General features: G+C 39.9%; 1 protein-coding gene across 6 annotated transcripts in view; it reads left to right on the top strand.

Annotated features, from left to right (window-relative positions):
• Positions 1–14,057, top strand: part of CUX1 (cut like homeobox 1) — a 267,150-nt gene that overhangs the window by 46,584 nt on the left and 206,509 nt on the right. For all 6 annotated transcript variants that reach the window (XM_041423197.1, XM_041423196.1, XM_041423199.1 and 3 more), the window contains exon 2: positions 3,478–3,588. In XM_041423197.1, coding sequence (XP_041279131.1) covers positions 3,478–3,588 — 111 coding nt within the window. The remainder of the gene's footprint in view (positions 1–3,477; positions 3,589–14,057) is intronic.

The following is a 14,057-nucleotide window of genomic DNA, read 5'->3' as shown; positions in this document are numbered from 1 at the left end:
ATTTTTTATTTCTATACTGCCTGAAAGAAAGCCTTTAATGTTTGTTTTCTGGGGACTGTTTCTAATGACTCCCACACTTGGGAGCATAAGACTTTCTTGTCTCCTCTCCTCCCACTGCCTCCCTCCCACCCCCAGTAAATTTGTTGAAATGGGTCAAAGTAGAAACCCTGGAGAGAGTTCTTTAGTTATCTCTGAACTGTGCCTGCCCTAAATCGATGGGACTTTGGGGCAGGGGGAGGGATAATGGTCTTGCTTGTTCTCTCAAGATGTGCTCCAAGCAGTGGCTTCCTTTCTGCAGGTGGCTCTTCTGGGCCACAAAGTTCATTAGCCGCTGTTGAATCAGTGGAACTGAAGCTTCCAGGCTTTGAATCCTTTCCACAGCCAGGTCACTGCTGCAGCACCTTTGAGCCCTGGTTTTTGTTTGCTTTTCATTGGAGCCCTTTTGATTTCAAAGGGAAGGATGAAGGATGATACTGAGACATGGGCTCCTATTTTTGACTCTCTGTGTAGAATTATGTCTCCTTTTACTTGTTATCTACTTAAGAGAGTGATTGCAAGGCTTGGGGAAGTGTTTATGTCTGAGTGTTACAATGTACTCAGGTTTGAAATATTGATGTTACTACTATTTGCTCCTTAAAATGAGCTTGCTTGCAGAAATAATGCATTGGCCACATTAAATTTTTTTTAAGATTGGGCTATCTCATAAGATTAAATCACAAAAGTATGAAAAATCTGCCATTAGTCCTTGTGGGTTGTAATGCTGTATGTATTATTAGGTCTAAATAAATAAAACTTGAATTGTACACTGCTCAGATCAAGTGAGGAAGAAAAGATTGCAATTTTCCAAATAGTTTTGATTTGGGTCTTATTAACTATGACATGGCTTGAAGATTTAATACCTTATTTGTATCAGATCATGGGGTTAGGTACCTGCTGCTCCTGAGCTGGAATTGCATCTCACGCTCTCAGCTGCTCATCAGTGCAAGGTCTGGAGCTGCAGCCCCCAGAGTCAGACAGCTCAGTGCCGTGCTGTGCTGGCACTTCTGGCAACTTGTCTGTGCCTGATATGTCACGGGAGGAAATGTTTTGTGGGCAGGAATGATCAGACCTGTCCCAGAAGGAATTCAGAAAGTAATGGGAAGGAGCCTGGTGTAAGTGTGCCGTGGCACCAGTATCAATCAGGCAGTGAGCTGAGAAAGTCCTTTGTCATTTGCTGCCTGACTCTTCATGGCAGCACAAAATATGGAATTTATTTCTTTTTTAATCAGTTCTTTTTCTTTCTTGTCTCTAAACTTAGAAGCACAGGTCTTTAAAAGTCTTGCTTTTCCATTGGTCAGGTTCCTTGCTAGGGATTGATGTTGGAAACCAAAGCACTTGGTTCTTTGCTCCACTGAAATTCCCTCTTACTTCATGATTTGTGTTTTCTTTCCTTGGCTCTAAATGTGTGCTTCCTTTTTAAATATAGTTTTCCAAGTTTCTGGCCGTACCAGATTGTTTATATTTTTTAAAAGCCTTCTGCTTAGCCGTTATATTGCTCTTTATAGTTCTGCTTAACCACATTGGTTTCTGTTGCTCTTTTTTCTTGCATAAACTTAGCTGGGATGAATTTCAAATGTGGTTTATCCAACTGTTAAGTATTTCCCACTTTTCTGCAATAGATTTCACATATGTTACAGAATTCCAAACCAAGATCTGGTGGACATATTGCCCTGTTTCTTTACCCAAAGTCAGATATAGAAGGATTTTTAAGCATTTCAGGGACAATATTTAGGTCACTGGTTCCAGCATGCTGCTTGGCTTCAAATCCATTTGTCATATTGTGCTGGTTTCCAAGGATTAGGATAATTATGATCCATATATTTATTTTTTTAAAAATCTTAATTTTGTGCTAATAAACCTAAAGGGGGAAAAAAAAATATTGGTCCTCTTGAGTTGGGAACTCAAAAGGTTTTTTATTTTCCATCCAGAGGTCAAACTGTGGCGTTCCATAAGAGACATGTCCATCCATCCAGGATTTACCCATTCAAAACTGTATCTAAAATTAGGAATTTGGCTTTTTCAGAGTATTTAGACAGTAGTACTTGTATCTAGTAACAAGTCAGCAACTTGACCACCTATTTGGGGTCTGGTATTAGACCTGACAGGAGGTCCCAGGCTTGTGCTTTTGGTCCCTTACAGATGGTTGAGTTATGAACAAATTCCAGAAACGTGGCAAATTTCTGGTAGAAAATTGGAGAATATTGGGAGTTTTGCAGGAAGGTTGGAGGCACCTTGGCAGAGGGATGAGTTGAAGATAGTCTTGCTCTAGCGTGTTGTTCTCACTTTTCATGAACTCTTCTCATAGCCAGGCTTTTATCTTTTTTGAAATATTAAGAGGATAAAACAGTGTCAAATTTCTTTTATTGAATTCTTGATTCTCCCAGTGAGTCGGGGAACGATGTCTGTAGCTGAATGGAGAGGTTTGCCTTTATTTTTTCATATTATGTGGAAATACTGCAGAAGAGGCACAGAGTGACACAGAAGATTGAGTATTGTTGGTTTATGCACTGATAAGTGACCCGTTCAATCTATTATGGTGACATTTGGAGGCACAGCACTGAGTGGAGGAATTGGGATGGGGATAAAACACTTGGAAAAAGCTGGAAAACAGTGGGAGCTGTGCTTCAGCTCAGTAGAAACTGTTGGAAGATACTCTGGCATTCATCAGGAGCTTAAAAAAAGATATGTTTTGGATAATAAATGGACATACCTGCTAATAACCTTGGAGGAATATATTCCAAAAAGATAATTTTGTATTCGAATAAGGCAAGACCTAAATAGAAAAGGGCACTGCAGTGGCAGTATGGAATTATATACAGCATGTCATAGGAGATTAAGAGTGATTGAGGTGTAACCAGTCCAGATTCAAGTACAAGGTTAACCAATATTTGAATTAATACATTTTTATAATAGGATAACTCAAAACAGGGAAAGGCAGTGCCTTTAAAAAGTAGGCAGGTGAAAATAAACCTGGTTTGAATACGTCCAAGATCTGTAATCTTCACTGGACTTGGGAATTTATTAGGAGGTGTGTATTGTGTGCCATTGCTCCTGTCCTGTGTCATGCTGGGGTGGAGCCATGAATAGTTTTGAGAAAAATGGTGACGTTTTGGTTGCAGGATGGAATCCAAAAGGCTGTAGCCCTTCATTTGCTATTATTCAGGAGGTCAGATCTCTGGAAGCCTGGTGCTTGTTCTGTGCTGCTCCCTAGCCCTTCCATCTTCATATTCCCAATAACATGATGTATGAATGAGGGGTTTTGGGATTGTTTTTATTTCTGTGATGAGCAGAGCTCTGACTGAATTTTTTTTTTTTTTTCCTTTTTTTAAATTTTTTTTGGGTTTTTTTGTTTGGTTCGTTGGTTGGTTTTTGGTGGATTTTTTGGTGGTTTTTTGTTTGTTTGTTTGTTTTGTTTATTTTGTTTATGTTTCTTAACAGAGGGAGCTCGATACCACAGCAACAATATTGGCGAACCGGCAAGATGAAAGTGAGCAGTCCAGGAAAAAACTTATTGAGCAAAGTCGTGAGTTCAAGAAAAACACTCCAGAGGTAAGGAGAAAAGCCATCCCAGTCTGTTACTGTAGTAGGTGGTCTTAGGCACGTGGAAGTGATGATTTCTTCTTAATGGTTTATTTCTATAATTTTCTTATATGTATTGCCAGGTCCTTATCTATACCTGCTTATCTCTGATGTTTTTCTCATCAGGGAGCTTTTGCATTCTGTAAACACTGAAATGTGGATTGATGTTTTTAGAGGAAGCACTGACACTGGCCTTCAAACAGGCTTGCTCTAAATTATATAATAATGTAAAACCTGGAGAATTGCAAAAAAAATTCTTCACCAATCCAAACCCTCGGAGCAGTTGGATGAAGAAAGTGACATTTCGCTGCCTAAATAAATCTATATCAAGGACATAACTTCAAAGATGCTCATTTTTCCATCAAAAATCAAATTAAGTTCTGCTGTTGATTTCACTGGAAACACAACAAGGTCAGGGCTGAGCCAAGCTCCCCTGGGAGGATGTGCATGGAGCACAGGTGTGGGGTAAAACTTGCAGGGGTAAAACCAGGGGGGAAACTGGGGAAGGTGAATATGATGTGTGATAAGCTGGGAGTGTTTAAACTCCTCATGTGCAGTCACCTCAAACCCAGAGATAATCTCACTTGGTTCCCTGCTGAAAGCAGAGCAGTGCTCAGGGCTGGCTGGCTCCTCTGTTTGTTTTGTGGATTTGGGTATTTTTTTCCCTGCTGATTGCCAGCAATCTGTTCATCCAGGAATGTTGTGGCATTTCAAAGCCAGTTCCAGATAACTGATATGCCAGCACCAGCTCCTTCCAAGGCTCTTCCTGGGAGGGGAGCAGCAGGCAGCTCTCCTAACCCTCAGTGCTGCTTCTCCAGCAGCAGATGCTGCTCTGCATCCTGGGGATGCTGACCCAGACAAGGGGGAGCAGGAGGGACTCCTGGGGAAAAGGCAGTGTTGTTTATCTGCTGCCCTGAGGATGCTTTGTGGGGCAGAAATCAGTTCCCTTGGAAGAAGAGAGAATTTGGGGAGTGCAGCTTGGAAGGAGCAGGACTTCTTAAAAGGAGTAAAAGAATTTGAAGAGTGAGTTCAGGAGCTGTGAGAGGGTGAGTTGATTCCCTTTTCAAACTATTGGGAAGAGAAGGAGGAAGGAGAGAAGTGAAAGTATATGGAGAATATAGGAAATTTTACAGACTCTAGAAAATACATGGAATTCTGGGGCCACATTTTCAATTGTTTGCTAGAAGCTTAAGTTCATACTACAAAACCTAACTTGTTTCCTGCTGCCTTCCTTTTTTTCCTATAAGTAAAATGACAAATTCTTCACTGCAGCTGCCAGTTGCCATCTGATGGAATGTTACAGGTTTCAGGAGGATTACTCTAAGCCAGTTTTATTTCTGTGGAGCAGAAGGCAAGGAACAGGCAAAAACCCCCAAGACCCTACACGTTTAAAGTGCATTGTGAGAGCACCTTGGTAACTCAGTGGGAGAGGAATGTAGAGGCAAACAGATTCTCCTGTAATTACTTTGAGATATAGTGGGAAATGATATGCAATTAGTCCTTTCCAGTAAGGAGGACACAGAAGTTAAATCACTGGATGGGAATGTTTTAAATACTATTTTACAAAATACATTTTTGTAGCCTCTATTCTCTGCCAGAATACATGAGTTTTACTTATTCAGAAACAACACTCTGAACATCCCCAGTGTTTGAGGAAATTGGGATCTCTGCTAGGTTCTACATCCTCATCTTTTGTTCTGGGACCCCTATGAAACCACATTATGAAACCAAAATATTCCTTTAGAACCTTGCATTAATTTTTTAGGTTCTTTCTTTGTCTGCCTTCTCTGCCATGGTGCTCCTCTGCAGCTTTGTTTCTGAAGAGCAACTTCTGCTTGCTCTGACTAAGAATGAAAATGGGATCAAAGAATCAGAAGGAAGTATCTGAACTGTAGGAATAGGCAGCTGTAGCCAACCTAAGATGTAGTTTTTGTCCCCAGGGGTGTGCAGGGAGCTCAGGTGTGGAAGGTCTGTCCTGTCCCAGGGATTTGCTCTGGTAGGTGGGGGTGTCCAGCTGGAAAACTGCGCTGGATTTCCTCCTCACACAAAACTTACAGCTTGTGCAGTGTGTGTTCACCTTCAGTTGTTTTTTTGCACTCCCAAAAAGCAGGGAGGTCTGTGAATATTTCTCAAAACTTCAGCAGTTTTGGGAGGCAGTTGGAAATCAGGAGGAGGGGTCAGTAGCCGCAGCTTTGTCTGGAAACCTCCCCAGGATGGGAAACATCCTTGAGGTGGACAGGGAATGCACAGGGGGACACTGGCATCTCCAAACTGATACATTTAAGTTCCTAAAACATCCAGTGTGCTCTTGTTCATAACAAAAGAGTTCCGTGGGAGAAAACCAGCCTGGATGCAGAATGTTCTTCAGACAGATAAAAAACCCAGTGTACAGCTCAATTTCAATTTCCACGATGAAGTAACAACTTTCTTGGCATTAAAAGAAGAAACAAAGCCACAAAGATGGAATTGTTAAATGTAACAATCTGTTTCAGAATTGTACTTTCCATTTTGTGTTTCATCCTGCCTGCATCCCTGTCAGTGCAGCCCTGGCTTAGGCTGTGCCAGCATCTCTTTTCCTCTGCCCTTGCCAGTCCCACCACAAATCAGGAGACAAGTGTGGATTGCCTTGACTTTCCTATTCATTGCTGCCTCTAGACTTTCCATAATATCCCCTTGAAAGTTATCTCCTGTGCAGCAGAAAAGGATTCCAAAAATTCCTAATGAGGTTGAGGATACTTCTGTTTCTTTTTTACTTTAAAAGTTGTGACAGATCTTTTTGGGTCATTTCTGCCTTCTTTGCAAATTATCAAATTGCTGCAAAAGCAATACAATATTTTCATGTTTGGAGGAATGTCCCTAGGGCTTTTGGTATTTAAAAATGTTAAAATACTGTTTCTGTCTTGGCATACTGGGAGATGACTCTGGGAAGATGGATCTCATGTTTGGGAACTTTACGTGAACAGAAAATTCAGCAGTGGTTGTGCAGAAACTTTCAGAAAGGGTTCTTAACCTGTTATTGCAAAAAATACTCTTTGCCTACTCACACCTTTTAGGAGGTCATGTCAGACCTGCTGCTCATAGATGTTTTGGAGTATTTTCAGTCTCAATTTGTTTCCCCCTGAGCAGCTACTGTGGAAGGCTGAGACTGGTCAGGAGATTACTTGAAACATCAATTTTACATGACTGTTACTTGGAAGACATCTCAAAATATATCATGTGAATTGCCAGCCTGCATCAGATGATTATTTTCTTACAGTGACAAATCCTGAACTGGTGCGACCAACTGTGGTATTTCTGGGGTATTTTAGCCTCTGTGAAATTCTTGTTTTACTTAATCCTGTCCTCATGTGTCAATTCTGGTGTGAATAACAGAATGTTTGAATTACCATCTTTGAGAATTGGGGTTTTTTAGTCTCTAAATAATTCCAGGTGCACATGTTAATATTTTTTGGCATGAAGTGTAGATAGTTCCTAATGTTGATAACCTTGCTTTTGTTTTTACCCAGATTCTTAGTTCAGTAACCACTTTTTGCTTACCTATTTCTGTTTTAAACATTGACTAGCTTATCTAATACTTTCACTTTTAAGCCTGTTTAACCTTTGTTGCTTTTCTCTAGGATTTGGCCAGGTAAGCCAGGTAATATTGAGCTGGGGGTTATTACCAGGCTCACCTGAGCCAGGGGTCATTAAACTGGGCACGAGACAAAAGCCCAGCCTGGGGGACCTGGGTCAGCTGCTCTTGGGAAATGAAATAAGCAACTAATTTTGTAATGGGAGATCATGATCTCTACAAAATGAGGCAGAAGTGACGTGCCTGCATAAAGGCCAGAATTAGAGACAGGAGTTTTGCCCTGTTGCTGTGGGCCCTGGTTTTTATCCTGATGTAAAATAGTAAATTGGATGGGTGATTCCTCGCTGGTTTTGCCCTTTGCAGTTTCTGGGTTGTAAATGAATTCAGCTGGTGAGGTTGAGAAAGTCAAGATTACCCTAAAATGCCCAAATTCCCACCTGAATCCTGTAAAGCAGGTGAAAGGTTCAGTGGGCAGAGTTATGGAGAGATGTGGGAGAACCTCTACGCACAGAAACATTAATTCTCAAATAAAGATGCTCTGGAAAATGGAATATGGGAAAGTTCTAAAAAACAAAATAATACCTGAACACTGACTGGGTGGAGGGGGCAGCTTGCTGACCTGAGCCCTTGATTAATCTCAAATAAATGACATTTACCTGCCTACATCAAAGCTGTTTTCCATCAGTGTCACCCAAACCATCCGCGTCCTGCTCCATCACAGTTCTGCAGTGCCCCAAAGAGAAAGAAAGATGCCTGCAAAATCTTCTGTTACACAAATAATGGTTTTATTCATCATGTTGTGTGTCAGGGTGATGCATATCTTTAAGATCCACAAGCTTTAAAAAAAAAAAATCCTGATAATTGTAAGTCATAAGGAAGTAAAGCAAATTAAGACAGTTATTATGGAAGGGCTCAGTTTTTCAAGGTGCAAAGTTCTTAAATTCTTTATCCCCAGTGTTTCTGGAGTATTCTTTCGAAACAGCCAGTCTCTACAGCAAAAGCTAATATAATTAAGGGTAAAAAAAATTAAATAATTCTGCTGCTTGAATTAGTTATTGAAATGAGAGCAGGATCTTCAAAATTGTGGGTAATGTTGATTCTCAGAGACTTTGCACAGTCAACTTTGGTCTAGTCTGTGTGACAAAGTGGAAATGATAACAAAATCTACTGAAAACACACAGTCTGTCTGTGGATAATTGATGTTCTCAGTGTCTGTGTACAGAGGGGTGAATATTGATTTGCTGCCATCTACAGCTGGGTTGTTCCACTCCTTTTATTGTTTTCTCCTTCCCTCCCTCCTTTTTCCTTTTCCCACTTTCCTCCTCTTTTTCCTCTCTTTTTTCCTTTTTATTCTTTTTTTTTCCCTTTCCCTCCCAGTTTTCTCTTTTTTTCCCCCTTTGATGAATACCTCTCCTTTAGGATAACATTTAGGTGCCGTGTCCTTCCCACGTTTTTATTCTTAAGGGCTTTGTTTGCCAGCTAAATGATTTTTATGATAATTTGTACTACATGGGCTTGGCATTTCAAAAGCTAAATGGAGAAGTATATTATTATTATTATTGTGTGACTTCTCCAGAAAAGTAATAAAATCTATCTCCATATCTTTAAATGTGATCTAAACACCAGTCTTGTGGAGTCAGAGGGGTTAAATCAGGTCTAACCTCATCCTGGATGGATTATTTAATACATATTTCACTTTAGCATATTCTCTTTGTTCACAGAAAACCATCACACAGTGTTTCACATCAGTGTTTCTAACATCTATTTCTATATTATGATCTCTTGCTGCCTTTTTATTGGAAGTGAGAGGACACTAAAACAATTATAATTCACAGTTGTATTTTTCTAGGATTCTCCTAAAACTGACCTCCGTTGACCATTCCTACCATACTCAGTAAACGTCATTAATTTATTTTTTTAAATAATTGTCTTAATTTTCTTAACTTGTGCTGTTTCCAGCAGGGCAGGGTGGCAGCAGAATCTGTGCAATTTATTTGGGAATAACAAGACTTGAGAAAGTCCTTTTAGCAAATGAGGCCATATTTTAGGGATTAATGCTATGTAGGATTTCATAGTTCATGATTTTCAAACACCATTTGGAAAGGTCTGAAACCCAGGAAAGGAGTTCCCCTGACCTGCAGAAGTCATTATTGTGTTATGTTTTTAGGCAGAGAAGTTTAATTTAAGGCATTTTTCTGAAACCACATGACCTAGGCCACCTTGAGTTAGTGTTTCTCTCTCCATTTGCTTTCAAGATACCATTAAATCAATTTTCTACAACACACTTACCTCAAAAGTATTTTTGTGACTCTGAAAATGTATAGGCCGTCACTTTATTCAAGAGCACCAAAAATACGCAAGAGGGGGACACATCTGATGCAACCAAACTCATTAGAGTAGATGAACAGACTAATTGCTCTGAAGTCACTGGCTGTGAGTAATGTAGATTTCTTTCATTTGATAATTTTCCTGGTTGAGCATTCTTGAGAGCTGAAAAATTCACTTTTCTTCTCCCAGCCTTGGCTGCAGGTACTGGATTTCAGTAATGCCAAGGGTGCAGCATTTTCCATTGCAGAAAAGGAAAAAAGGGGATATTTGGGGTATTACTGTGGTTTACAAAGGGACACACTTGTAAGCAAATATTTACAAGTTAATCTCTCTTGTTAAGCCTTTGATGCTGCAGTGAGGTTCTGCTGTCACTGAGGCTGAAAGAAGGCAAAGCAAACAGTTTGTTTTTCCCTGCTTGTTCTTGCCTGGGCTTGAACCTTGCAGGGCTGACCCAGTTGGAAAGTGGCCAGAGCAGGGGAGGCTTGGGGGTGAGGGCTGAAAGAGGAGAACCTTTTCAAGGTCACAACTCCAGGAAAAAAACTGAGTCTGACAGAGCATTTGTCATCCTTCCTCCTGCAGGATGGTTGGGCTTTATGTAGTGTGCATTAAGATATAACGTGATTTATTGAGGTATCATTGACGGGCTTTTAAGGGAAAATATTGTCATTTTTTTAGCTGAAATAACTGAGATTTTTCTCACTGTGGTACCAACAATTACCAGCCATTCTTACTTTCTATTTTATGGTAAGCTAAGTATAAAACTTGGAATTTGTACGGAGATCACTCACAAAGCAGCTCTGAAGTTCCTAAATTTCCTCTGAACAATAATAAGTCAATAAGTTTGACTTATTTTCAAGAGTTATAAAAATAGTTTGACTTATTTTCAAGAGTTTGGCTTATTTTCAAGAGTTATAAAAATAACAGGCACCAATATCCCTACTCTTCCTTCCTATGTGTATTTACCAAGTGAAGAAATAGTTAAACATCTATTAGTATTTTTTCCTTTTTTTTTTTTTTTTTTTTTTTTGTTTGTAAGCCTCAGCTCATCTGCATCACCTCAAAGTGACTCAGGTGTAATTAAAGGAACATGTTGTTCTCATTAAAATCACAATATTGTCACAAATAACTCTTTTAACAGGAGTTGCCAGTTACGAGAGATTCTTGTTGCTCTGACAGTGGATAAGTGAATAGTTGGATCTGCTTGAAAGAAAACCAGAAGCTATTAATATGGGGAGTAAAAATACTCACAAACCAAATCCCCAAAGTACAAATGATAGTTTGAAGCTTTTCTTTTACACACCCTCCCAAATGCCCTAAGTTTCTGCAGTTGTTGTCAGTTTTGGATGAAGTTGATTTTTAAGGGCAGAAATGTCTGTAAAATGCTCTTAAAACCTATTTTCTTCCAGGAATTTTGAGTGTGTTTTGGTTGCTTAAAACAAAAAAAAATGCTTCCTGGTAACAATTTTAACGTAAATTAAATGACAGATGAGAATTAGAGCAGTTGAGAGTAATTTTTATTTTGGAATTCTTTTTGCATTAACACATCTGCAGTGTTGATGAATATATGGAAAAATGAAATTGTGCTTCTATCCTGCTGTGTCTCCAGTGTGACAATAAATCACCTTTTTTTCCTTTTAAAACGTCTGGCCTTGTAATTTATGTTTGCATAACCCATTACTAAATTCATAGTAGGTGTTTTAGTTGGCAGGCAAAATTCCAGGGATTCAGTGGACCTATTTTAATACTGAGCTTTTGTTACAGTTCATAATTACGTGTAGAAATATATGTATTTTCTTAATTATAAAAAACCAGCCTGCTTTAACTTTAGATCTCCTCTCACTTCCTCCATACAAATAGTGTTTTAAAGCTTTGAAAGAATTAGTGCTTTTTTGACTTGAGAAAAGAAATGGATTTACCAGGCTGAGGGGTTTTTTTTCCAGTTTTGAAAAAGAAAACAAAAAAAAAAAAAAAAAAAAAAAAAAAAAAAAAAAAAAAAGTACAAAAGGCAAAGTTGTGATGCATCTTTTTTTAAAAAAAAAAAAAAAAAAAAAAAAAAAAAAAAAAAAAAAAAAAAAAAAGTACAAAAGGCAAAGTTGTGATGCATCCCTGGTGCTATTTAGAATTTTTGAGGATTCTTTATATTTTATAGACCAGCTGTAAATATTTAGGGCAGCATCAAGACAGTATGCAAATAAAAGAAGTTTTATTAATAACCATTATCTGGCCTGTGGTAATAAATATGTATGACTCACATAGGAATAAACCCACCCAATAAATATAAAAGCCATACAAAGCCATTAACAATTTTTAATGGACTTGCAGATGAAATAATTTAATGCAACTGTACTTACTCAGGTTCCAGCTCCTGTAACTATTCCTCATCTCCTTGAAAGCTTTCATCTGAAATACATTGCCACCATTCAGGATTCCACCTTGTCTCTGTTTAAAACCATAAAGCTGTGGTTTCACAATTTTTGAAGCACTAATGCTTATTTATGGCCATAGTTCTGCACTTTTTAAGTACAGAGGTGGTTATTTATCTATTGAGCATCCAGTGACTTTTTAAAAAGGAAGTTTTTCTTCAGAAGCAGCAGCACTAGGCCAGTGTTGAGCAGGAGGGATGAGGAGTTGGCAGTGAGCTCTGTGCTGCTCCTGGGGATACCCTGGCACAGGACTGCCCCTGGGACAGGTTTATTCATTCTTGTCACCCAGGGACTTGGGGGTTGTGGTTCCCCATCCCTGGAAGTGTCCAAGGCCAGGCTGGATGGATTGGAACAACCTAGATAGTGGAAGGTGTCTCTGTCCCTGTGGAACTGCATGAGCTTTAATGTCCCTTCCAAGCCAACCCATGCCGTGATTCTATTATTATTAATTATTAAGATTACAGCTGTTAAAGGACCCAAACTTGAGACACTTCTGCCCCAGAATGGTTTTCTTGTGGTTCTCTGTAATGGAGAAAGCAATGAAAAATGCTCAGTTCATAAATTAAAGCAGAGTGCAATTGGATGGTAGATACACAACCATCACATCTCATAAAAAGCTTCTGCTCTGCTTTTCTATGTGTTTTGTTTCCTAGTGGGTTAAAACACAGTAATTTAAAGTATTTTGAAGAATATGTCAGGTTTGTCAATGTCTATGTGTGTGGGCACCAAGGACCTTTTAATAAAATATTGCAAAAGAAACTTGTGTTGCTGGGCTGAATGCTGATAGATGAGCTGCTCTGAGGAAAACATTCTGCAAACATTCTGCAGGTTCAAAGCTGTAAGTTTTAATCCAAACCTTTCATCCGCTGCGAGAGGGCGCTGGGAGCGCTCTGAAAAACGCCCCAAAGTGTTAAAACTCCTGAGTCCTGTTTGTCAGAAGCCATTTGAGCCCAACTCTTCAGCACTTTGTGTGCACTCTGGGGCATGTCCACACCTGCAGAGGAGCTGTGCTGAGGTATGGCCATGGCTTTCAAAGGCAGCTTTAATGCCTTCCTTGGCTGGCAGCAGCGGGCGGCTCCTTTCAAGCTGGCTGGGACTGAGTTCCCAGTGCCACATCTCCCAGGCCTTAATCAGACAATTTAACCTGTTGCTGATTTTCCCCTTTGCCTCCACATCCCGCTGATGAGGTGCTGAAGGACTGGGATGGGTCAATCAGCAGCACTCAGTGAAAACAAGAAGCCAGAGGTGGGTTTGGGGCTGCACTCACCTGGCCTGTCCGGGCAGGAGCCAGGTTATCCTGCCTCCAGTGCCGGGACACTGGACTGTCTGGAAAGATCATCCCTTGTTCCTTGGGAAGCTCTGTCCATTGAAAATATATCCACTGCTTTTTGGGAAACTGTGCATTGTCTGTGGGAAGCTATCCACTGCTCCCTGCACGAGCTTTTCAGGCCTCCCTGGGCTGGGCAGTGCTCAGCTGGAGGAACTGGGGTCAGATTCCCAAATCACTTTGCAGCAATCCCCTCTTGCTTTCTAGCAAAACTCAGCCAGGCACCTGGCTCCAGGAACTGGGCAGTGGGGTCAGTGACAGGCAGGGTGTGTGAGATCAGAAGGAAGATCACCAGGTTCACTTCCATTCCGCTCAGTCATATTATCACTGATGTGAATGCTGAAACTCAGCTTAAAACCACGAGCTGGGTGTGGAGAGCAGCTCTCCAGTGTGTGATACACCTTTATACCCTTATTGCAAAGTGCCCTTGGTTCATCCATGCAGATAAAATGAGGGCAGCATTAAAGAAATGAAGTGCTGCTTTGTTAGGAAAGGGAAAACATTATTAGTCTAAAAAAAGACTTAAACAAAATCAGCTAACTGGTTGAAGTAGTTCTTCACTTAATGCTTGAAAAAGCAATAAGTTTAAAATGTTCTTTCAGTCAGTCACAGGAAAAGGCATATATTAAGCTCACCTGTTGAGAGGATTATCTCTGCTAAACACACTCATTTTACTTGAGACCAAAATAGATCCTTAAAAAATTAATACTGAAATAGGTTTACAGCCGATAGAGAGATTTCCTTCAGACCTGTTTTGTGGTGTGCTCATCTGCTTTTTCAGGAATTTTAA

Source organism: Onychostruthus taczanowskii, unplaced genomic scaffold (assembly GCF_017590055.1).
Source record: "Onychostruthus taczanowskii isolate IOZ18803 unplaced genomic scaffold, ASM1759005v1 scaffold75, whole genome shotgun sequence".
Taxonomy (NCBI): domain Eukaryota; kingdom Metazoa; phylum Chordata; class Aves; order Passeriformes; family Passeridae; genus Onychostruthus; species Onychostruthus taczanowskii.
This window is presented reverse-complemented; position numbering and strand designations above follow the sequence as displayed.